Source organism: Schistocerca gregaria, chromosome 2, assembly GCF_023897955.1.
Source record: "Schistocerca gregaria isolate iqSchGreg1 chromosome 2, iqSchGreg1.2, whole genome shotgun sequence".
NCBI lineage: Eukaryota > Metazoa > Arthropoda > Insecta > Orthoptera > Acrididae > Schistocerca > Schistocerca gregaria.
In genome coordinates this window covers 18,121,138-18,147,493 of record NC_064921.1, presented here as the reverse complement: position 1 = coordinate 18,147,493, position 26,356 = coordinate 18,121,138, and the positions used below count along the sequence as shown (strand labels likewise).

General features: G+C 41.2%; 1 protein-coding gene across 1 annotated transcript in view; it reads right to left on the bottom strand.

Moving 5' to 3' along the window:
* The window catches only part of LOC126336249 (dehydrogenase/reductase SDR family member 11-like), a 51,283-nt gene extending 28,692 nt beyond the window's left edge, over window positions 1-22,591 (bottom strand). Inside the window, exons 1-2 of the mRNA XM_049999742.1 lie at window positions 22,350-22,591; window positions 16,401-16,563 (exon numbers count right to left, since the gene is read on the bottom strand). Of these exons, the coding sequence (XP_049855699.1) occupies window positions 16,401-16,563; window positions 22,350-22,487 (301 nt within the window). The 5' untranslated portion in view covers window positions 22,488-22,591. The remainder of the gene's footprint in view (window positions 1-16,400; window positions 16,564-22,349) is intronic.
* Window positions 22,592-26,356: the final 3,765 nt, after the last annotated feature.

The following is a 26,356-nucleotide window of genomic DNA, read 5'->3' as shown; positions in this document are numbered from 1 at the left end:
CGACGGGATCCGGCTGCATACCCGGAAATTATTAGAAGGACTCATAGAAGGTAATTATCATAAAACCAACTCCAGGAACTACTATAAAATCTTTGGGAAACAACTACAACAATATGAGGTCTCTACACTAATACTGAAATATGAAGATGAAAGAACCACAGTAATAAGGAAAATGCAGAAAACGTGGCAAAAGCATTTAACAAACTTCGGAATTGCGAGGAACCTAAAGAACCCTTACAAATCAGCATAAATACCCCAATAAAAACCAAACCTAGCAAACTAGACCCTCCAACCTTCCAAGAAGTAGAAAAAATTATTAAAGAACAAAAAAAATTATAAGGCATGTGGAGAAGATAAGGTTTTTGTTGAAATGTGGAAGTATGCAAGTGACACAGTCAAGATCTCCTTACATATGGCTCTAACAAAAATTTGGGTAACAGAACGATTCCCCAAACATTGGACCACAGCTACCATCCACCCACTACACAAAAAAGGGAGATAAGAGCATCTCAGACAACTACAGAGGGATCTCTCTCCTAGATTGCACATACAAAACTCTATCCAAGATCCTATATGAAAGAATCAAGGAGCAATTAGAACAGGAGTTAGGGGAAGATCAGAGAGGTTTCAGACCATGGAGAAGCTGTGCAGGGCAGATAATTAGTTGAAAATTGATTATGGCATACTACAAGAAACGGAACAAACTTCTGGCAATAACATCTATAGATTTTAAGAAGTCTATAGATTTTAAGTCTGTCTCCACAGACCTTCAGTATTAAAAATTTTAAGAAATCTAGGACTCCATCCAAAACTAATTAAAATAATACAACTCACTCTAACCAACACCAAATCAAAAGTGAAGTTTAAAGAAGAAATTTCGGAACCATTACTCATAAAAACAGGCTTAGAACAAGGTGACTGCCTATCACCATTACTGTTCAACTGTGCACTGGAATACATAATGAGAGAATGGTACAAGGACAAACCAAAGATGGTAAGAATGGGAAGTGCAAAAGATGATATAGCTTAAACTGCTTGGCATTCGCTGATGATCTTGCTCTCCTAGCCAACACCGTTCAAGAAGCCAGGCAACAAGTGAAATTACTACAAGAAATAGCAGAGAAAGTAGGGCTTAGAATATCATTTGACAAAACGGAGATTATGCTAACTGATCTACCACTTGCAAACAATATTACAATAGAAGAACAGGAAATCAAAATTGTTGATAAATTCAAATATTTAGGCGAAATAATGCATACAATCTAAATGAGAAGCCATCATGGCAGAATAGAATAAAAAACTAAACTACGCAAATTACACTACCAAAACTACATACAACAAGAAAAGCCTATCTATAGATGCAAAATTAAAACACTATAAAACAGTTACACAACCAGAAGTAACGAATGCAGCTGAAACTTTCTTCAAAACAAGTAATGCAGCAGAAATTGACAGAATAGTAAAAATAGAAAGAAGAATAATTAGGACATGTATAATTAAACAGTATAAAATAAATGGACATTGGAGAATAGCATCAAATGAAACAGCATATATGAAAATAGAACCAGTCACGAGCACGATCAGGAAGAAACGCATCTCAGTCTTTGGACATCTTGTTGTAACTGCAGAAAAGCCAAGTCTAAATGCAGTTGTTCTCAGACGATACACCAGAAATCATACGGGGAGATAGAGTTAACAGGGCACGCCAGGCGTGTCAGAGGGGTCACAAAAGATAACGACGCAGCCAGATAGCCGAGGCGGCGGTCCAAGCGGCCAGGCAGCTGCGCGTGATAAGCAAGGAAGCAGACTCAGCTATTAAGATAAAAAGGGCGCTCTGGGCAGGTCCCTTAATAAGCAATAACTTACAGTATCAACACTCTTGGCTAGAGGGAGAAGTCTGGGAGCGGAGAGAGAAAGAAAGAGGACCCTAGGTGGGGACCGCACTACGTCACGAGGAGCCAATGAAGGGCTCAGGACGCAGTGCGTGACCATATAGGGAGAGGCCCCTCTACCCCTCCACCCAGCTTCTGAAGAAAAGTGCTGAAGTTAATACTAAAACAATCCCTAATAAGGAAAAGTTGCACTCGACGCTACGTCATGCCAAGCGCTGGCGGGGTCGAAGGGGAAGAGCTAACAAAACTCGGAGGCACGCCGCTCCTGGGAGCTCTCTCTCTCGGGTTTAGGCAGCGACGGTAGTCAGCGTGAGTAGCAGCCGACTTGGGCTGAGGGCGGGCTGCAGGCAGACAGTTGGAGATAGTCGCCGATGAGCGTTTAGGCAGCGACCGCGGGACTCTGACGTAGGGTGCTAGTGTGGGCAGCAAAGTGCTGGAAAGTTCTATCAGGCAGCCAGAACGGTGGAAGTCAGTCACCGTCTCTGTAATGGGCTTGGCTATTCTGTAGGTACAATCACTACGCAGTTAGGGTGATCTGTATTCTTTATGAATAAATTAGAACTTTTATAACGTCCATACGAGTTTACTTCTACCAACATCCTAGCCTTGTACCTTCACACCAGGGAATTTAACATCTTAGCCAGATCAAAATCTCCCTCTCAATTAGGTCAACCGGCTAATTCCCGTTTACGAACCGTGTCGCTCAATCCCTCGCAAAACCCACGCTTGGGACGCGACATAAATAAAAGTTTTGGTGCCAGGTGTGGGGTACCACAAAGGCATATAGGCAAAAAGGAGATAGGAGCCAGTAGATTTTGCTACAGCGACTGTGGCAATTAGCAGGAAGTTGTGGCGACTCGCAACTTTCAGCATTAGTAGCCCCACTACGACAGAGTCCAGAGAAGTAGTCCTCGCGGGTGCAGGGCAACGCAGGATAGCGGCAGCACGACGCGGAGCGACGAGGCACAGAGGTGCCTAAGCAGCCAGCGTTCGAGACCGGGGGTCCGGGCCGAGCAGCGGCAGCAGCCGTAGCAGCGGCAGCCGAGGCGAGCGACGGGGTCGGCACAGCCCAGCAGAGCGGCGGCCGACGCATCGCGGCAGCGCGGAACAGCGCGGGCATAGAGAGCACAGAGACAGCGCGGAGCAGCGCGGCACAACGCGGGACAACGCGGATCAGCGGAACAGACGGCGCACCACAAGAGAAGCGGTACATATAAAATTATATTAAGAACTTTGTATCTTGTATTGTAAAGCGCTAACATAGTTAAGTTGGTAAGATGGCCCAAACTAACGAAGTTCCGTCATCCTCCAGTAGCGGTAAGATATCAGTGAAAGAAGCCTTGTGTATAGTTCCAAAAGTGTTCGAAGGAAATAAGAGAGATCTTAGGGAGTTTATTGAAAATGTAGACGCTGCATTTGAACTTGTGAAACCGGAGGAACACGAAACGTTACTGAAGTTTGTTAAAGCCAAAATAACCGGAGAGGCCAGATCGAGGCTGCAAGTAAGGGAACGCACGGGGACATGGCAGGAAGTAAAACATGTTCTAGAGGAAAATTATGCGAGTAAGCGTACCATTGACTACTACGCGTGCAAGATATTTCAATCGAGACAGGGACAAGGAGAGCCAATTGCGACATGGGCAAGCCGAATAGATGAAATGCAAAGGGATTTCAGGGAAGCAGTAAGCAGAGTTACGGCTAGGGGGAACTTAAAGGGCGCAATAGAACTGGTTGATTCACTAGGAAGAGCATGCTTTATACAAGGGTTAAGCAATGATAGAATACAGACGATAGTAAGAAGTAGAGGCGATGAAATCACGCTAGCAGCGGCCGTGGAACTAGCATTGCAAGAAGAAAGTGCAATACTGTCAATGAAAGAGCGGGGACTAGCCCCAAGAGTAACTTTCAACCGGGGAAAGGAAACGGTGAAGAATACCAGAGATATTACAAATTTGAAATGTTTCAATTGTGGATTGAGAGGGCACATGGCAAGCAAGTGTAGAAAGAATAGGCCAGAGGGAAGAGTACGGATAATGACGGGCAAAGAGTTTACGAATTTTTGTTACGGGTGCGACAAGCCAGGACATACAGACGCCGGGTAAGATTAAGAAAAATTCAGCCGATAGATACAAGAGACTTTAGAAGAAATCATAGGGGAGCTGATGGAGGGTTACGAGAGTGGAGGTGCCCACAATGTAATCTACCAGGGAACTGTGGAGTTCCGTGTACGAGGGTAAAAGACGTTGCTTGATTCAAGTGTACGCGGCCGGGACATTACGCGAAAGATTGTCACGCAGGGCCCTGGCACGCATGGAGAAAAGGCAGGGTGCCAGTATCGAGCAAAACCGGTAAAGTGGTGCAGGGAAACTAAGAGGCGGCAAGGCCGCACAGTCGGGCCTTGTTGTGATAGGTAAACCCTCAGTTAGGGTAATCGACTGTGCAACAGAAAATGACGTTTTGGTTTTATACTGCATAGAATTAAAAAGATATTTGAAGTTGCTAATAGACACTGGAGCACAATTGTGTCTGCTCAAGAGAACGAGTATTCCGATAAATAGTACACTTGCAATTAATGAAGCGGAAAGGCTTCGGCTAAAAGGTGTAACCAGTGAGGCCGTCAGCACAATAGGTACGGTACAGGTACACTTAAGTGTGGACGGTTCTGAGCAAGTAGGGCAAAAATTTCACGTGTACGGGAGAGGATTAGATATTCCGTACGACGGACTGATAGGCAGAAATTTCTTGACAGAGCATAGAGTTAAGTTAGACTATGCAGGTAAAATAGTGAGACTAAAAGGGCGAGATATACCCTTAGTAGTAGAGGAAGAGCCAAAGGGACATGAGAACGAACAAGATTCAGAAGTAGGCGGGGAAATAGGGCCCCGAGAGGAAAAAATAATGTTATTAAAGGTGGAAGGAAATGTAAAAAGGGGAATCGAAAAGGAAATGATTATTCCTAGGCAGGAGATTGCACAAGGGGTACATGTACCTGAAGCGTTAGTAAAAGTGCGAAATGGGAAATGCATAGTAAGTGCATTAAACTTGTCAGAAGACAGAGTGCAGTTAGGAAACGTCAGGTTAATGACGGAAGAATTAGAAAAAGTAGGGAAAATACGCGAAGTAAAATGTTGTACTAATGTCATAGGAAAGACAGAAAGTCGTACTAGTGTGTTGCGAAGGCAATTAAGAATGGATCATTTGAACGCTGAAGAGAAAAGCGCTCTAGCAGAGGTTTGCGCGGAATACGGAGATGTATTTCATCTACCAGGGGACAACCTGTCCTATACTTCCGCAGTGAAGCACAGAATACCGATTGCACCGGAACACGCGGGAAAGGTAGTAAACGCTAGACCGTACAGGATCCCGGAAGCGCAAAAGGAAGTGCTAAGGAAGCAAATAGAGCAGATGCTAAGAGATGACATAATTGTCGAGAGTAAGAGCGCTTGGAACGCACCGTTACTGTTAGTTCCAAAGAAGCTAGACGCTAGTGGCAAACAGAAATGTAGAATCGTAGTGGACTACAGACGATTAAATGATATCACTGTAGGCGATGCATTTCCACTACCGAATATCTCCGAGATACTGGATCAGTTAGGGCAAGCTAAGTACTTCTCGACGCTTGACCTCGCAAGCGGGTACCATCAAATATTGACGGACGAGAAGGACAGAGAGAAAACGGCATTTAGCTCAAACTATCAGCATTACGAATACAAACGAATGCCGATGGGACTGAAGGGAGCCCCAGGATGTTTTCAGAGACTGATGAATACAGTCTTGGCAGGTTTACAAGGAGTGAAATGCTTTGTATATCTAGACGACATAGTATGCTATGGGAAAAACCTGCAGGAGCATAACGAAAAGCTCCGGGAAATATTTGACAGGTTGCGAGAGCACAATTTGAAGCTGCAACCAGACAAGTGTGAATTCCTGAGGAAGGAAGTAATCTTCCTAGGTCATTGCATCACTGACAAAGGAATATCACCAGATATGGCGAAGATGGAGAAGGTGAAGTTCTTCCCACAGCCAAAGACAACTAAGGAACTAAAAGGGTTTCTCGGATTGATAGGTTACTACCGCCGTTTCATTGCTAACTTCAGCAAGATTGCGAAACCTCTCCATGAGCTCTTAAAAAAGGGAGTGGAGTACCGATGGAGCGAACGTCAGAACAATGCGTTCGAAGAACTAAAAGAGAAATTAATAAACCCTCCGTTACTTCAGTACCCTGACTTTACGAAACCGTTCATCATTACAACGGATGCGAGTAACGCAGCCTTGGGTGCAGTGTTATCGCAAGGTAAGAAGATTGGCGAAGACTTGCCCATCGCATATGCATCCAGAGCATTGAACAAAGCCGAACTAAATTATAGCACAACGGAAAAAGAGTTGTTGGCTATAGTTTACGCAGTAAAACAGTTCAGACCATATGTAATGGCAGAAAGTTCACTGTAGTGACAGACCATAAGCCACTAACGTGGATATTTAGTGTCAAAGATCCGAGTTCGAGACTCCTGAAGTGGAGACTGAAACTCGAGGAGTATGATTATGAAGTAATATACAAGCCAGGAAAGTTAAATAGTAATGCGGATGCGCTGAGTAGAATAAGGCATGAAGGGAAGGAAGAGATAGATGCGAAGCAGAAGGTGGAGACAGAGATCTCGGCAGCAAAAGCAAATGGGGAAGAAAGTTCCGTAAACGTGCGGCAAGCACAAGTGTCGAGTGAAATAGAACAGGAAACGGATAGTGGTGAGGAAATTAGTCCCGAAGAAAAAGAAAATATACTAAAGGAAATGCATGACAATCCCTTGGGAGGTCACCAAGGAATGCACAGGACACTCGAAAGAATTAAAGCATACAAGCAGTGGCGCGGAATGAAGCGTGACATTGAAAATTACATTAGGAAATGCCCATCGTGTCAAAAGAATAAAAACACGCAAATGAAAACTAGGATGCCCTTAGAAATTACAGACACAGCAGAAACAGTATTCGGAAAGTGTGCGATGGATATAGTGGGTCCACTAGATGTATCTAATACAGGAAAAAGGTACATGTTAACATTCCAAGACGATCTGAGTAAATTTACCTTAGCAATCCCAATTGACAAACAAGATGCCGAAACAGTAGCTGAGGCATTTGTGGAAAACGTAGTATTAAGGTATGGAATTCCATCAGTATTATTAACAGATCAAGGGTCTAACTTTCTGAGTGATGTATTTAAAAGTGTATGTAAATTGTTGAAGGTAAAGCGTATAAATACTACAGCGTACCACCCTGAATCAAATGGTGCACTAGAAAGAGGTCATAGAACTATTGTAGAGTATCTCAGACACTTTGTAACAGGAGATCAAAGTTCTTGGGACAAATGGGTACCGTATGCAATTTTTGTGTTCAACACTACACCACACAGCAGCACAGGATACACACCATTTGAATTACTATACGGAAGAAAGGTTAACATACCAGGAGTACTGCAGCAAGAAACACAGCAGGTAAGTTACAATTATGAAATGTATGTAAATAAACTAAGAGCGAGAATGCAGGAAGCCCACAGAGTGGCCAGAGACTCGATTATAAGAAGTAAGAAAATCAGTAAGGAACAGTATGACATGAAACAAAATCCAAAAAACTTCAAGGTAGGAGATAAAGTAATACTGCACGATGAGTCGGTGAGACGGGGTAGATCTCGGAAATTAGATTCACAATGGAGAGGTCCATTTGAAGTAGTAAAAGTGGAAGGTCCTAACGTAGTAATAAAAGTTAAAAGAAATAAGGAAACAAAAGTACATGCCAACAGGCTGAAACAATTTTTTTAAATTTCAGGTATGGCACTCAAGTGGCAGGTCGTGAAATTCGTCATAGTGATAACAGCATACTACATCACTGCATCAGAGCATGCAACAAATGAGTACCAAGTGACGCCATTTCCGAGTTCATCAGGACTATATTACGATAATAGAGGACAGGTAGAAATATACAGTACCACATGGAGAATAGTCACATACGTAAATCTAGATATAATAACAGAAAGGTTTCAGAATGCAGAGAGGTGTGGTAGGGCAGCGGTACAAAGGTGCCGAGAAACACTAACACAATTAAATGTAGGATTAATAGAATGCAGGGTACTAGACCAACAAGTAACCCATCATGTGGAAAAAATCACAGGATTGCAACTTTTAGTACAGCAGCTAACGAAACACGAGACCAGAAGGAAGAGAGGAGTATTCAACTTCGTCGGGCAGGTAAGTAAAATACTGTTCGGGACGTTGGACGAAGCAGATGCAGCATACTATAAGGAAAGAATAGACGCTATGGAGAAAAACTCAGAAGGGTTGTTGAGGCTAACAAAGGAACAGGTGGCAGTGGTAAGAGCCACATTGGCGGGAGTAAACAGGACGGTATATACACTAGAGTCAAATGAGCACGTTCTGAAGACAGGTATGCAAAGACTAGAACGATTCATGAAGGAATACGTGAAGGAAACCGATATAGGGTTTAAACGTGTAGCGTCCTTCGCCACAGTAACAGAGCAAGTATTACAACTATCGGCAGTGTTTGGTCAGATCGAAGAGGAATACGAACAAATGATAAATGCCATTGTAAATGCTCAGAAGGGAATACTACAGCCTCATATAATTAATCCAGTCCAAATTGTAAAATACCTAAGTTTAATACGGGAAGAACTAAAAGATGTAAAGTTTCCTGTTCCTCTTACGGAGTCCTCAGGTTATCTATTGTTAAGAATAATTGATTTAGATGTTTTCATCTCGGGTAGCATACTAGGATATGTAATTAATATTCCATTAATAAATAATAACAATTTCAATTTGTATAGAGTACTCCCACTACCAAAAGAAATTCCAAACATGAAAGGTAAATATGTGTACATACAGCCAGAGAAAGAATTCTTACTAATAGATGAATCCAAAAGGCAGTACGCGAAACTTTCTGCGGAGGAACTAAAATGCAAGGAGCTAAGTAAAAATAGGAGACTGTGCAAACAAGCATTCGCCTTGCTGTCAACATTCGACCACGAAGAGTGTGAAGCCAAATTGTTGCAACCGGTAAGAGAAATTCCGGAAGATTGTGTGCGAAAAATAGTCGCACTGAATCAGAGCCTTTGGACTCATCTAAACAGTAACGGATGGCTATATGTAGCACCGAAGGAAGAAGGCTTAACAGTATTGTGTGGAAGGGAACCACCAAAGGACCTAGTAATAAAAGGGGTAGGAAAAATTAGTTTTTACAGTAAATGTGAGGGGTATGGCACTAGAGTGTTCATACAAACAGATAGAGTGATTCAGAGTAATGTGACGAAGAAAGACATAGTTCCGCAGATCAATCTAGAATTCGATTGTTGCGTGGTAAACAAGGAAAAAAGGAATGTCTCAACGTTAGCATTAGATTTGCCATTGGACCAGGTAATAACACAGTTAGACGACTTGAAAGTCGCAGGAAAAAGACTGGATGATGTCCAGAAGATGGTAGAGAGACAAGAGGAGGAAATGAAGTACTCCAGGTACTTCACACATTACTCCATAACTACGTATGTAGCCATATCAATAGTTATTCTAATCATAATAACATGCTGTTGTAAAAACTGTAAATGTTGTAAAGACTGTTTTAAAAGTATATGGAAATATTTTGAAGACAGTGATTGTTGTGGAAAAGTATGTATAAGAAATACCATAGTGAACCAATACCCAGAGACTAGTTCAGCTAGAAGACACAGTAATAAAGAAACTGAAGAGATAGTAATTTATGAAAGATGTGGAAAAGACCAAGGTGATACGGTCGCTTTCAGAAACAGACGTTAAATAACTGTATTTGAAATGTGTAATTGAAATGTAACTGTATTTGAAATATGTAATTGAAATGTAACTGTATTTGAAATGTGTAATTGAAATGTAACTGTATTTGAAATGTAATTCTAATTGAAATGTGAATGTATGTATCAATGAAAGTGTCTTTTGATTTTAATGCAAATGCTTTTGACATAACTGAATGTTAGGCATGTATAATGTAATTGTATTATTGTGTGTTTAATGAATTTGACTTTACTAAATGAAAATGAAAAATATAACATATCAGATGCTAATGTAATAAACAAATCTGTAAAGCATGTAATGGAAAAAAAATAAGAGAGTCACAATTGACGCTACTCTGAGGAGTAACGCCAATTTCCCTGGCGGGGGAGGTGTTGTAACCGCAGAAAAGCCAAGTCTAAATGCAGTTGTTCTCAGACGATACACCAGAAATCATACGGGGAGATAGAGTTAACAGGGGACGCCAGGCGTGTCAGAGGGGTCACAAAAGATAACGACGCAGCCAGATAGCCGAGGCGGCGGTCCAAGCGGCCAGGCAGCTGCTCGTGATAAGCAAGGAAGCAGACTCAGCTATTAAGATAAAAAGGGCGCTCTGGTTTTTCCTATTGGTCTCCCTGCCATTTGTAAATTTTTGTCCTGAAAATTTCGTGGTTTTGGACATTTTCGGGTGTAATCCCTGCGAGTTTCAGATTAGTTTTTACATGGACAGTCAATTGTATCGCGTCCGTTTTCGTCTTACTCCTGTTGTCAAAGAATTCGACTATTTATTTTGTATGTATGTTAGGCTTCATTCTTTTAATGTGTCCACAGACTCTTAAGCAGCGTTTTCTAATCCCACTGTAGATATTTGTGTATAGCCATCACACCCCTTAAAAGCGGCTAAAGAAAGAGAGCGCTGATGACCAACCTCATCTGCAACACCACAAAGTGATTTCTATATTATAGTAAAGGCCGCAGAAGTAATTCATGTTTAAACCACTCCGGAAACTGGTAAACTGCGAGGACCACTGTTCTGTAATCAGATTACCCATCGCGTAGTAGAAGTGACCCTTGTTATCAATATTAATAGCATGGAGTTTCGTGCTATAACAAAAATAGACTGGGATGACCTGGTAGCAGCAGGAAATAATTTTAGCGCGCTGTTCCATTCCGCTATGTTTTAACCACGTCACTAAGTCTTCACATTTGATCTTCGCTAACGAATAAGAACTCAACGCACGACAACGCTGCAACGTCATTTTCCGAAATAAGACCGGACACACTGAATGTGTTATCACGCACGGTCGATAAGGATAGCGCGAGGACATATCAGATCACATTCGGCATATTCGCACAGCATTGGCAAAAATATCAATAGCCGCAGCATCACGTTATACAGATTTTTTCCATGAGCTCAGCCATTCCGGTGCTTTTTAACGCTACAGTGCACATACAAGGCCACAGAGCCCCATGAAGGTCTCACTTTTCAAAGTTTCCTGTAATTCTTGATTTGATTTCAAACTCCTTTCCAGTATTTTTCCGCGTACCCTGTGGCATCTCTCTTATTCAGTATGAGCTAAACTGTTTTTCTTTCTGCATTATTCAAAATATTTGCCGAAACACCGTTAATGCATATGCAAGGCTTCAGGAGCCTCCTTGCTGTTCTCTGTTCAACACTGACTTATACATTTTTTAGGAGCAGTTATTAATACAACAGTAACCGAAGTACAGTTAGTGTTGGTCTTGCAGCAGTATTAGTAGTAGCATAAGAGCAAAAGTAATAGAAATTACCTCCATGTATTAGAGATATCGAAATACCTCTCAGCTTTATGCAATCACATGTTATATTGTAGCTCGGTGTTGTTGTTCTCTGCTGTTGCTGCCACAGTCATGGTGAGTTTAGTTTTTTGTTGCCCCAATGCCGGTATTGTTACCATCGTGACTTGTTTAGTGTTGCACCAACTGTTTTTCAAGGGACAAGTATTTTGTTGTGACTTCGTCAAGAAAAATAAGGGAGCCGGTACGTGCAAATGTAGCTACTATTGGAAGTGTTACCGCTCAGTGATTCGAAGAAGCTGATTGATGAGAAGAAGGAAGTAGTTTTCAAGAGAGAAGTAATGAGGAATCAAACTTTTAAACCGCTGATACGAATGTTCTGCAAGATTACAGTATTTCAGATAGTATAACGTCATCAAAATCTGAAAATGAAGCTCCTCGTCAACAGCTCAGAGAGGATTTCACATGCATTGATAGTAACGGAACCATTTGGTATTTTGGCCCTCCTGCAACTTTTCTTATGCTTGTTCGCAGTATCATAAAGAAGCCGACCGCTCCAGCCCGTGGACTTAAGGATGCCTGGAACTATTTCATTTCCAATGAAATACTAGATGAAGTTATCAGCTGCACAGATGTATAAGGCAGAAGAGTGGTTGCTTCACATAGTACAACATGAAGAAACGTTTCTTTTGTTGAAATGGAGGGTTTTCTTTGTCTTTTACTGCTTGATGGTGTTGCGAGGAGTTGGAATGTCCCTTTAAGAGAATTATTCTTGGATGTAAAGGCTAATGCTTTGTATAACGTCACAAAAACTGATTCGAGGATATGTAGAGAGCAATAAAATTCGTGAAGCTCAGTCTGTACAAGAAAAACTTGCACCTGTTCACTATGTACGAGGAACTATTTCTTGACAAGTGTGTTTACAGAATGATTCCTAAAGATTCGCTCACAGTTGGTGATTAGTTACTCCCATTGTATGGCAGATGCGGCTGTATCCAGTATATGCTCACAAAATCCGCCAAGTATGGTATAAAGATGTTTTGGTTATGTGATAATACATCTGCATTTGCTATAGAAGGATTTGTGTACACGGGAAGGAAGCTGAATGAATCCTGGACTGCTTGAGGGGTTGGAATGCCAAGTATGGTATAAAGATGTTTTGGTTATGTGATAATACATCTGCATTTGCTATAGGAGGATTTGTGTACACGGGAAGGAAGCTGAATGAATCCTGGACTGAACGTGGTGAAAGATCTTGCTAAAAGCATAGAACTATTCTCAAAAACATTATGGTTGACAACTCCTTCACTAGTATTTAGCTGGCGGGAGAAATGATTAAGTAGCAAATTATAGTGGTGGAGACAATCAAACAAAATATACCAGAAATCACCAATAAGGTGAAATCGTTCGTGCCAAGAGAAATGTATTTCTCACTACGCGAGTACTAAAAGAAATCTCTTAAATTTCGGCTACACGATAAATTACAAACTTTCTCCTTCGATTGCAGAAATATTCTGTTAGTGCCCTCATACATAAGAAAATACGATCATTTTCATAAGAAAAGAGAAATCAGAGCTCACACAGAAAGATTTGTGTGTTCGTTTTTCCCGCACTCCGTTCGAGAGTGGAACGGCAAAGAAATACCTTCAAAGTGGTTAACTGAAACCTCTGCCAGGCACATAATTTTGAATTGCAGAGTTTTTATCTAGATCTAAATTACTTGCCTTTAGTGGTGAAATCACATTGGTGAGTTATGCTCCGAAAAAGAGAAATCAATAATTCTCATTAGCGCAATGCACCACGACGTAGACACCGATCAAAGGCAATCAAAACACGAACCAGTACAATGAGGTTCTGTAGCTTCACAAAAACTGGAGTAGATCAAATGGACCAGAAAGTGCGATATTACACGTGCAAGAGACAAACAAGGAGATGGCCATTTACATTACGGTTGAATATGATACAAGTCGGAGCAATGAACGATGAAATTTTATTGTATTTCCGGTGTCCGACATACCATAGTGAAAGAACCGATAGAAGGCCTTTGTTCCTAATAGATCTAATAGAAGAAATGGTAAGACCACTAATTGAGCTTCTAATTCATTTACCTAATCGCTCAAAGAAAACAACTAAGGCCTTGTACAGATGTGGTATGGAAAAACATGTCTCACCATTGAAGCAGTTAGCTGTACTAGGAAAGAGGAATGGTGAAAATATTGTCCACACAACAAACATACGAAAAACTACAAGGTATGTGTAAAGTGTAGAAACAATGTCTGTAAAGAACTCAATGGCATTATTCATGCTTCTTGTTTGTCAGGTGTTGTAAACTAACAAAAATGCAAGAGTTTGTGAAATGTAGAGTAGTTGTTTATCAAAATAGAGCTTGTAATTCATGTTATTGTGAACGATAAAGATCTTGTAACACAAGCAGGTTAAATTAAGAACTCTCATAACATGTAGAAGTGCAACTTATAGGTGCATTGATATAATTATTATTTGCATATGTTGTATGTAAGTGATTGTAAATGATAAAAATAAACTCTCATAGATATTTTAGTAGATCTTAGGAATATTTCAGCATGTTACTAACTTAGAAATAACTCAGTTCAACTCTAAAAAATGAATACATAAAAAGAGAACAACTTAAAATGAGGATAGGCCTCTCAGGGCATGCTTGTGCATTCACGTGTGTTTTCAACAGCATGCATACTAGGGCTAATCACTTCACAAAACTCCACATTCGCACTTCGATCACGAAAAAAGGAAGAACGTTTCAAAGGAATGTGTAACGTTTTGCCAAATAACACTGATTTATGACGCCTTTGAAGATGCTGGTAATACTCGTCTGTTACAACAGAAGGCATTGTTCCCTCAGCGACTTCGTTTTCATTCAAACATCGATTTTTGCGTGCAAAAACACTTCACACACGTATTTTATATTGTCTAATCTTCTTTAACCATGTTTTATGTAGTTGTATGCAGCAAATTACGTGTGTTGCTACTTTCTTTATGTTGAATGAAACGTATTTTAAAAGAAACGTTGCGAAATATTTTATGGCACTGTATCTCCACTATATAGTTACTGTAATCTGTCAAAGATTAACTTTGACGGAGGAAAAATAACATTAAATACTGAATGTGGTCTTCAACCAAGGAAGTTAAACTTTTGGCACACGCAATGCATGAGGAACAAAGATATTTGCTTTTTAGACATTGTTGTAGTCAGTCAGGTTCAGATGGCTGAAGCAGTGAATCACTCTCCAGTTATTTCCGAAATCGAATACTGAGTTTCTATGGACGGAAGAAAATTAAGGCAAGAAAGACGTGAAGCTCGGACCATGACCTGGGGATGAAACGCCGATTTTAATACGATGGGAATGTTACGAATTTCAAATCACCGAATAGTCTTGTTGAGCTGGGGGTGTGGTTTGCTTTAAAACATTTGAATAGGATACGACCTGCTAACTGCAAGCTGTATAACATTTTTCTACTGAAGAAAAGCAAGATCATACATCGTTCCACATTGTTTTGTTAAGGGAGATCAGATTTCGCTCTTTTTTCCTCTGATATTTGAAAAGAAATGCATGGTTGTTGTCACTGGGACAAAACAGGTTTGATAGTTTTGTGTAATTGTGATTGAACCACGAGTGTCAGAAACTGCACAAATATTCTCATACATATTCTAGTAAAGGGAATATTAAATACGTTAACACTTCACGAACAATTTGCGTAGAAACTTTGAAATAGTAGTAATACTAGTAATATACAAAATCATAACGAAATTTTCTAGTGAACAGAGATGTATGCTGCTCATATGAAGATAGGCAGTTACTGTTTGTTTTCACCAATGCAGAAAATTAGCAACACAAAAGATACTGGTAACTAACTGGTTAGGGAACAACATAAATAATTATTGTACTGGGACTGGCGACCGACTGTTCACCGGTGGAGTTTCTAGAGACGAGCTGTGCTGACCACAGCCTACGTTACAAGTACTGGCACTGCAATTCGCGGGACTGCTCAAATAAACAATTAACTTCGCGTCGTCAGTGCGACTTCAGTTGAATGGTACGTTGATTTGAACAACATAATTAATTTCTGAAAAAAAAATTTCGTAATTGTTGTGTTAGCAATAGGTCAACCTAAACAGTCCCACAAACTTTTTACATTAAACATAAGAAAAAGACATTACAAAAAAAATAACCTCCAAGACTTACGAAATTACATAGATGGGCAGCAGCTCAGTCACATTTCCTTATTTTAAAATCATCTACGTTTCAGCGGTTCGAGATGTCTTTGTTTAGAGGCGAACAACGAGGCCGGGCGACCGATTAGATGTACACGTAACGCGCGCTCTTTTGCCTCGGAGCCGCCTTGTGATGTTATACCATCATCTGCAGTGACAATTCAGCCTCATTAACGGAGGTGATAGGTCACAGAACATTTCGCCGTAATTACACGGTGACAATTATTTAATTGTATGAAATAAAATCGTCATAACTTCTGAACGGTTTGCGTTAGGACAGTTAAACTACACAGTTGGCCGTGGAGCATGATGGCAATTAGTATATGAAAATAGTTTGATTTAGCGACGAAGCAATGTCTTGTCACGGAATAATCGATGCGATATTCATCGTACCGAACGGTACGTGAAGGTTTTGGAAGATGATTTCATCCCCATTACCCAAAGTGGCCCTGATTTCGACAATATTTTGTTCATGCAAAACGGAGCTCGACCCTACGAAGCAGGAGAGTGTTTGATGTCCTAAATTCGAATATCTGTAGTGAAGTTTTCATGTTGAATGAAGCGTGTGCACGCCATAGTTTGTGACTAATTTACATTTTTTCATATAGTAGTTCAATAATCGTCACCGTCCGCATTACTACTCAGATGATTCTGGGCGTGATTAGAAAGACACGAAGTACTCACACGTCAGGTCGCTGTCGTTGCCCAAGCCGGCGTTGTTGACCAGGATGTCGACGCCAGTCAGGTTCTCCCTGATCCACTTGAACGCTGCGAGGATGCTCTCCTCATTGCTAACGTCTCCCTCGACAGCGTGAAGTGTGCCAGGCGCGTCCTTCAGCTCGAGCGCCTGTGGACGGAAGTTCTTCAGCTTAGCTATCCTCAGTTTCCAGAACTTGAGTCTAGAATAACACTGAACTCGGGGCGTAAACAGAAGTTTGAAATAGTTATGATCACGACGACGACTTGTGTTGATACATTAATCCAACTTTTTTTGAATGGGAGGTAGTAACGCCTTACTTTCTCATGGCGCTAACTATTCCAGGAGCAGTGAGTACAAGTAGCTGTTTTTTAACTGCAGAGCACTATTTTCCGACCAATATGTCCTCTTAATATCTGCATAACAATTAAATCCCATTAACTCATTCTATACCAAGGCGTCGAGGGGACATGGGCGGCGGAGGGGGGGGGGGGGGGGGGGGGCTATTTGGTTACTTGGGTGCTTGGTGCTTACCTTCTGAAAACATCATCATTTAGTCTGCTACTCTATATTTTAAAGTTTTGAAAAGAAATATATATTATTATTATGATTTCTTAATCGGATTCCGTAACTGTTTCAAAATTTTCAGTAAAACGTAACCCAAAAATTTAAGTCTTACTAGGTAATGTGACGTTTCGCAACAAATGTCATATTAATATTTTCAGGTTCAGGACCATTCTTACACATCTAGATAACCAACGACAATTAACGAAATTTATATTTTTCAAAATTTTTATTCTGTTCATAAAGTACAGTTGTACTCGGCGCAAACATCATGGAAAATGCGTTGATATTGTTCAGACTGCGCAAAAAAATATTTTCAGGTACTGTACTCATACATCAGTACCCATTTAACAAGTGCGTTGTTAATAAAAGTTACACATTTAAAGATTTCTTTTTTACGGTTTTTGTGGGCACAAAGTAACCCCCATGCCCTTGGTATTACGCGATATGGGAACTGTGTTGGTATTGATAGGGTTAATGAACATTGTCTTCCAAGCAGTGCATATAATATTTTGTACACCCCACAACAAATTCAACAAGGCAAGTGAATAACTAAATCTAATCTCGTTGATTTGTTCACGTAATTTTGGTCTAAATCCTGTTTTACACCAGCGATTTTCTGTTAAAAATCGACTTCTCGTACATCTTTTGTACCTCCGTATAAATCAACAACCAACCACGACTAGAGTGTGTGTACGAAGTCAATTATCTCCAGATTATGCTTAGTGTGTAGCTCTGCATGCGCTCAGATTAGGGACTACGGCGGCGTCTGCTAATGTAGGAGGTCAACCTGTTGTCGCCGAGCTCCCTCCTGTTATAGAAATGGATTTTCTGCTTTCGTGTCTCCTTGATCTTGATATTTTTTCCTACAAATGTTCTCTTACAAGATAGACGAAATATCTGAAAGCATAAAAAATGGCTCTGAGCACTATGCGACTTAACTTCTGAGGCCATCAGTCGACTAGAACTTAGAAGTAATTAAACCTAACTAACCTAAGGACATCACACACATCCATGCCCTAGGCAGGATTCGAACCTGCGAGCGTAGCAGAAAAGAAAGAAAATAAGATACCAAGGATAAAGCAAACATGTGCTACTTGCTGCTATGAGCAAATGTATATATATGTTCTGAAATGTTTGCATGACACGCTTCGTATTCTTTCACGAGTGAAAGGAATTTATCACGTGACCTTTGAGAGAATGTCCACTATGAATTCTTCTTTGGTCACTAATACACTCTATTATACTCGCTTGTTTCTACATCACGTACTGAAGTATGATATTTTCGTAAAAAGGATAGTCCCTCACAACCTCACTTTCACAGTTCAAATGTCAAACTGTACAGCAGCGTCTCTCTAATCACACCCAATTTTTGGCGCCAACGTGTAAATGAAAATCATCTCTCGAAACAGACGAGACTCAGTATGGGAATAAAACGCTGCAGTAGACTCACCTGTTTTGAATAGCAACAGAAACAAGAAAGTCGATCCTGTAAAAGGAGCTTAACGATACACACATCTCTTCTCCCACTAAAACACGGAGTGGCCGTGCGGCTCTAGGCGCTACAGTCTGGAGCCGAGCGACCGCTACGGTCGTAGGTTCGAATCCTGCCTCGGGCATGGATGTGTGTGATGTCCTTAGGTTAGTTAGGTTTTAGTAGTTCTAAGTTCTAGGGGACTGATGACCACCGCAGTTAAGTCGCATAGTGCTCAGAGCCATTTGAACCATTTTGAACTAAAACATACACATACAACCTTGGACAGACATATATGAAATAGAAAAAATTAAAATACACTCACAATTTGCTGGTACTGTATATTGGTGCAGAGACATTAGAAATATGTTGAATCTAGTTTATGGTACCTATAAAACGCATACTGAAAACGGAGAGGTCGCGGGCTGGAATTCCGTTCGAACCACGGAAATTATTCATTCTCCTTTTTCTCTTCTTCTGTGATACAAACATTCGCCAGATTCTACATTCAATTGTAGGTTGCGTCTTCCCGGTACTACTATTGAGGTAATTTAGGGACACGCAAGTCGCGAAGTGGCTTCTAATTGAAAGACACGCATCCATCGGGCTGTCGAACCGTATGAAGTTTTGCTAGGGGAACACGATATATTCACGGGAAACACTCAAGAGAAAGAAATTATTTATGCATCTCACCGAAGTCAGAAGAAGATGTAAGCTGCAAGCAGTAGGAATATGAGGTGATTTAATATCATAGGAGAGACAGCTGTGTTATAGATGTGCTTTCAGTTAACTAAATTGCAAGCTGATGTGACGCACAGGTTACGAAAATAGTTTGATATGAGGTGAACTCATCTGGTGCAAAGAAGCGGCAGCAGTCAGAAGTTAGTTATGGACGAATTTTAGTAAGGGAACACCATAACGACCAGTAGTTGTAGTAGGTAGGAAATCGCCTTGTTAAGTTCCTCTTGCACCTACTGTCTGCACAGGGATTGAGTTCATTGCATTCGTGGGCAGCAGACATTCCCTAGAATTTTATCGAGGCTCTTGCGCACGTACTGTCAACAATAATCGTTACTTTTAGTCGCTGAAGCAATTTGACAATAACAATGCTCCGGATTTCAGAGCAACGTCTTTTGATGAGGCAGTATTCTTACAAAATTTGAAAAAAGTTGATTTTTTTTCTTAATATGTTCTCTTGGATGGCTACTCTACTTCAGAGTTCATGCCAAGTGCGACAGAAACTCCATTATCGACTTTCAAGGTGATTTACGAAGAAGCGTCTCCGAAAACCATTCACAGAGGGAACAAAATAGTTGATAGGTAGTTTCATCGACGGCCTAACAGACATTACAGGAATAATGAACTTGAGATCGGACTGTTACAACTTCTCCACAAAACCGGACCAAAAGGGCCTCCGTTTGGATCTGGAAGGACTGCAATGTGGTCCAGACATCGCTAACTACAGGTATGTTTAACGTAACTACAAAAAATGTAACGCAAACCTTTAAAGGCGATTTTTTCGAAACCACATTTTTCATATTGGCAGGATACATAACACGAAAACCGTACACAAGATTTTGATCGGAATTTTATTCTGGCATTGTAAACTTAGTTCTCTACCAGTGTGCGTAGCCGTTTTGTGATTTCTTCACAAGTCTATTTTCGGTGCAAGGCTTTGTCTTGATTTTGTAGGCGAAGAAAATGACGATAGCTTTAGCACGTCACCGTTTTCTTAATTCTTGATATTTTTCTATTATGTTCCGCATGCTGATAGAAAATAAATTGAAAATGACTTCAAATTATTTTGTTATTGGTCCAATGGAAGGTCTTTGGGAATTGCAGACGATGAACGACGTTCCGGCTGCGACGCGTCCTTCCATCTGACACAACTAGGGAGCGTACGGTGTGAACAAAAAAAAAATGATTACTTAGAGTCAAAAGTGTAAAGAATAAAACTAAACCATCAGATTTGGCATTACTCTTTATTTCACTTGAAAAAAAGAATGGCAAAAATCACCTTTTATTGTTGCTTTCAAAGAGGGATACCTCGTTAATATACATAACACTTGAAAACAAAGTAGTCTTCCTTAGTATTAACTTGGCCCAAAGAAATTACGTAAAAATTTAAAGTACTTATGAGTACCGCAGACACACGTATTTATGTATTTATTTGTTCATCGTCCTACCTCCTTCCTTCTCTCCCTCTCCCTCTGTGTGTGTATGTGTGTGTTTTCCACTCTTTCAGTCCATATCCAGCAGCCACAATAGCCTCTACTTCATCTATTACAGCAACTACCAGTTAAACAACCGCGCTCCCATCACGACCGTATATTAACATCCATATCTTCCGCCAGTTCAATAGCCGAATCATCATCGTATCCATCTGGATCATTGCCCACACTAGACATTTATAGGAATGGAAAATAATTCTGGAATGAAGTTCTCAAGAGTGCCACAAGTGACAGCACTCTCGTTCTCCTTGTCGGGCAATGACGTCGCATCGATTATAGCCTCTTACAAATAACATTTCTACTTTACATAAGTGCCGTACTTCAAGATATCAATTCTAACATCGACCGGACGAATCACGGTTTGTGGTTTCAGAGGCGAAATCTGGGACTTTGACTAAACGCAAGAAATCCTTAAGCAATTTTAACACCCTGTCAGAAATTAATTAGTTCTGAAATCCACGAACAGATGACACCTGTTTATCCCGATACCACATCACAAAACGGGTGAGCAGCTCATACAGGCAGAAAATACTAGCGCCACACGCTGGAAGACTTCTGCTTGCGTCCAAGTTTCGCAACGTATTTCTACAGGGTGTGAAATATAAACTCGCGCAGTTCCTCGTTCTGCCGAATCTTCAGCGTTTCGATGTAACAAGGTACGAGTAGAAAAAACGCTAGACGATTAGGATTGCGCATGACTGCATTTATACGCTACATCTGCGACTTTCGTCGGTTTGACTTATTAGTGACTCATCACACACTTCGCAAGTACACAACCCTGCTCTTGCGAAGCGTATTCGGGAAGTAAGGTCCGATTACGAGCGAAATGGAAACCACGGTGAAAATCCGATGGTGCTTTGCACAGCTGTGTCGGGCAGCGTATTTTGTGTGCGTGTCGATCGCTTCACGTCGCTCTTTTAAGTTCAGAGCGCAAAGCGATCACGTAGAAATACTTAAAACAATAGCGCCTCTCGCTAAGTATGTGGATCTGGTGAGAGATTTCTCCTGAAGCTATGCAGCTCACATAAAAGTCATGCGTTTTTCTTTCTTCACGATAATTTTCAGCCGCATTCTGCAGGGGGAAATGATGACGCTCCTGCAGCGTTTTCGATGGAAAGTGTTTGACTGTCCACAATATATCCCTTAACTGGGTCTCTCCGTTGTTCATCTCTGCTCGCATGAACCGCTGGCTACGAAGACAACATTTTGGCACAAACAACGAAAGGCAGACCAGTGTAGAGAATTGGCGGAAAGGACAGGTGGATGCTTTGTGTGACGAGGTTATTGGGAAGTTTGTACAACGCCACGATAAATGTCTAAGTCGAAGCGGCGACTGTTTAGAAAGATAGCTGGAAGGTATGGCTAACTGTTGCGAATAAATTTTTTTTATTTTCACTATGGTTTTCATTTCGCGACCGATCGGACCTTACTTTCCGAACAGCCCTCGTGTAAAACACATTGACATCTACTTCCCCGCCATGGAATTAATAGTCGTCACATTTGAACAATATTTATTTAATGTGATCTAAGGAAGATAAAATACGTAAGTAGTTTGCGAAATTTTTGTCAACATAGTTTTCAACGTTAAAAAGCAGTCACGTGACTTAGTTGATAGCCCTGCTCCATTGGTTGTGGGAGGAGAAGTGCGTGAGCGAGTGTCGACCCACCTTGACCCTTTCGACCCTCCTGGCCAGTCCGACGACGGTGAGTCCCCTCCTGAGCAGCGCCTGCGCGATGGCGGCTCCTATGCCGGAGCTGGCGCCCGTCACCAAGGCGACGCGGCCCGCGTACCTCTCCATGCCCATCTCTTGGCTGCGTGTGCCTCTCCGAGAAGACAAACGGCTTGTATAGTTTTGGTCTCGGGCTTATACTTCCCGTGGCCACTTCCTGCGCGTATATCGCACTGAGCAAACTGATGCGCCTTGGCTAATCACTAAGCAAGTGTCTCTCTCCGTATCGTCGTTGATAACTCTTATCGGTCCACGTCTGTCTGAGTCCAAGTGTTCTCGTCACTGTGAAATAGGAAAATTCTGTTCTTATTCTTCATTTCACGGGATAGTCTGAAAAATTAATCCGTCTTCATACTAGCCTTAATTTTCTGGGCTTATCAAAGTTCATTTTCGAGTACATTTTGTTTAATTTTTTTAGTCTGTTGCACTAATAGATCGATACTTTTTTCATCGCGGAGCATAGCAATATCACATCACCTTTCAATCTTCACGGGTCTTGAGATAAGTGATAAGGGAACAGAAAAATCAACTAATATTAGTCAATAGTGGAAAGACATCAGGACCAGATGAGATACAGGTTGGGTTTCTACAGCCTTTATGTGAAAGACCTTCCTCCCCTTGTAGCAACAGTTTATCGCAGATCGCTGGCACAACGAAGGGTACCATGCAACCGGAAAAAGCACAGGCCATTAACGTTTCCGGGTAGGGTCGACGGACCGATGCGCATAGCCCTGTAACGTTCACGTCAATCTGTTGTGTAATTGTGGAACATCATCTGTTACTACGGATTATGACGTACCTGGAGGTCGAATGTCTCGTAAGAAAACCAACATGGATTCCACAAGCAGCGATCTCGCGAAACAAAACTAATTCTGTTCGTCCATGAATGGAGAGCTCAGTTTTATTCCGTATTGCTTGTCTTCCAGAAGGCATCTGCTATGGCTCCCGACTGTCGTTTCGTGCAAAAAATTAGAGATTTCCGAATATCGGACAAGATCAGTCACTGGATCCAGCCACTTATAAGATGTAGATCTCAATACGGTATTCTTCTTCGTAATAAAGGAAAACATGGTCCATAGTTGGCTGTAATTCATTATTTACTTAATCGTGCGATTAGCTGATTTCGACTAAACTTCATTGTCAAGCAAATTTGTATCACCAGTATTTCTTGTCATTTTCAAATCTCTTTAATTACAAGCAAAAATTAGCCAGATTCGTTCATTTTACGAAAGGATCCATACTACAGTGACAACTTTTAAGATCGTGTATTGACATTGAACGGCTCCCAAAGGGTTTTTAACAATTGTTGTATAACCTTAAAAAAAAGGTCTTTGAAGGGTTCACTGTAGTGTTGACCCTTTCCTAACATGACGGTTCAAAATAGTTCAAATGGCTCTGAGCACTCTGGGACTTAACATCTGAGGTCATCAGTCCCCTACAACTTTGAACTACTTAAACCTAACTAACCTGAGGACATCACACACATCCATGCCCGAGGTAGGATTCGAACCTGCGACCGTAGCGGTCGTGCGGTTCCAAACTGAAGTGCCTAGAACCGCTTGGCCACATCGGCCCGCACTGACGATTCAAATGGTTCAAATGGCTCTGTGCACTATTGGACTTAACATCTGAGGTCATCAGTCCCCTAGGACTTCGAACTGCTTAAACCTAACTAACCTAAGGACATCACACACATCCATGCCCGAGGCAGCTTCGAACCTGCGACCGTAGCTGTCACGTGGTTCCAGACTGAAGCGCCTAGACCCGCTCGGCCACATCGACCGGCAAAATGACGGAATATGGCAAATTTTCGCTTGTAATTAAGAATGATTTGAAAATGACATGAAATACAGATGTCACATAAGTGCATGACAATAATGCTTAGCCGAACGATTAAGTAAACATCGCATTACAGCCTACTACGGACAATGTTTACTTTTATTAAGCATCCTCTCCTGTGCCAACCTCTTAATCTCAGAGTAGCGCTTGCAGCTTACGTCCTCAGTTATTTGTGTTCCTCTACAGTTTGTGCCCCCTACTCCCACTAGTGCCGTGGAATTTAGTCTTGATGTCTTAACAGATGGCCTATCATTCTGTCCCTTCTTCTCGTCAGTGTTCCCCTTATATTCCTATCGTCACAGATTCTTGCGGAGAAACGCCTCGTTTCTTACCTGATCAGCCTACCTAATTCTCAACATTCTTCTGTCGCACCACATCTCAAATGCTTCTGTTCTCTTCTGTTCCGGTTTTCCCATAGTCCTTGTCTTACTAACACACAACGCTGTGCTCCAAACGTACAATCTTAGAAATTTCTTTCTGAAATTAAGGTCTACCTCTCATACTAGTAGACTTATCTGCCCATCATGGGTTACTTTGCCACCTGATAGCAGAATTCCTTAACTTCACCTATTTCGTGATCCCCAATTCTGAGGCTACGTTTCTCTCCTCAATTCTGCTGTTTCTAATCACTTTCGTGTTTCTTTGATATACTCTCAATCCATATTCTGTATTCATTAGACTGTTCATTCCATTTAACAAATCCTCACTTTCACAGAAGATAGCAATGTTATCTTGTCTATAGGTAGTTTGCAACGACAAGATACTGTAGAGAAGTACGCAACAACCTGCAGAGGAACGATGATTACAGTGACTAGAAAGAGACCCCGAACGTAAATAAATAATACATGTTGTGCATATACAGACGAATAGGTCCTCTACTGTTCGTTTACGTAATTGGTGAACAGTCATTGGAAAGAGCAAGAAACGTAAAATACCTAGGTTCAAATAGTTCAAATGGTCATCAGTCCCCTAGAACTTAGAACTACTTAAACCTAACTAACCTAAGGACAACACACAACACCCAGCCATCATGAGTAAAATACCTAGGACTAACCGTCCGGGATGACCTAAAGTAGAATCACTAGATAAAACAAAACGTAAGAAAAGCAATTGCTGGACTGAAATTCATTGTAAGAATCTTAAGGTAATGCTTTCCACCGACAAAAGAAGTGGCTTACAAAAAGCTTCTTGAGCTGATTCCCGAGTATTCTTCATCAGCCCAGGACCTTTACGAAGTAGGATCAACAGAAGAGAGAAAGAGAGGAAGAGAGGGACACACACACACACACACACACACACACACACACACACACACACAGAGAGAGAGAGAGAGAGAGAGAGAGAGAGAGAGAAGGTCGAACGAAGGACGACTTCAAGAGAGGCTTTGTGTGTCAGGGAAATGGTTACTGTTGAATCTGAGAGAGCATACTTTCGATGAAAGGTCGGGAAACATCACGGCCATTGCTAGGTGTTTTGCTGCCCTAGGCGAGAACAGAAAAATTACACACCCTCTTTTCTATTACCATCATTCTCTCCGATATCCCCACCTCCCTCCTCCATCTAATTGTTCGATGAAGAAAAGGTATACAGTTAGGACACGAGCCATCATGCAGATAACACTGTATGCACTTTAAGTGTTCATTGCACATTTTTGACATCTTCCGAAATGCCGTTTTCGACTATGTTATGATGATCTGAATATGGGTCTCGAGCTGAAGCTAGTCATCGAGTGAATAAAAAGTAAAAATTTGCAACTGATTAACAGAAGTGGCTGACCCAATCTCCTCAATGTTACTGGAAGTTTGTAAAGCCATTATAATCTCTTTTTGTTTATTATTTGTATGTATCTCAAATTTTAAGAAAACGACAATTTAGTTCTTCTCTCGTGCTGTGAGAAACAGACTTACAGAAAGACGCCAACTTATTTTTATGTATGGATACGATGAACTGCACTTAACATTTTACTGCATTTAGATATGTTGAAAAAGAAGTACAAACCTAGCTTGTGAATACGAGATCGATTATCCACAGAAAATAATAGCAGAACTAAAAACGTCGACCGAACTACTGAGTGCAATTGTCGCTTGACAAATGATAGGCACAGT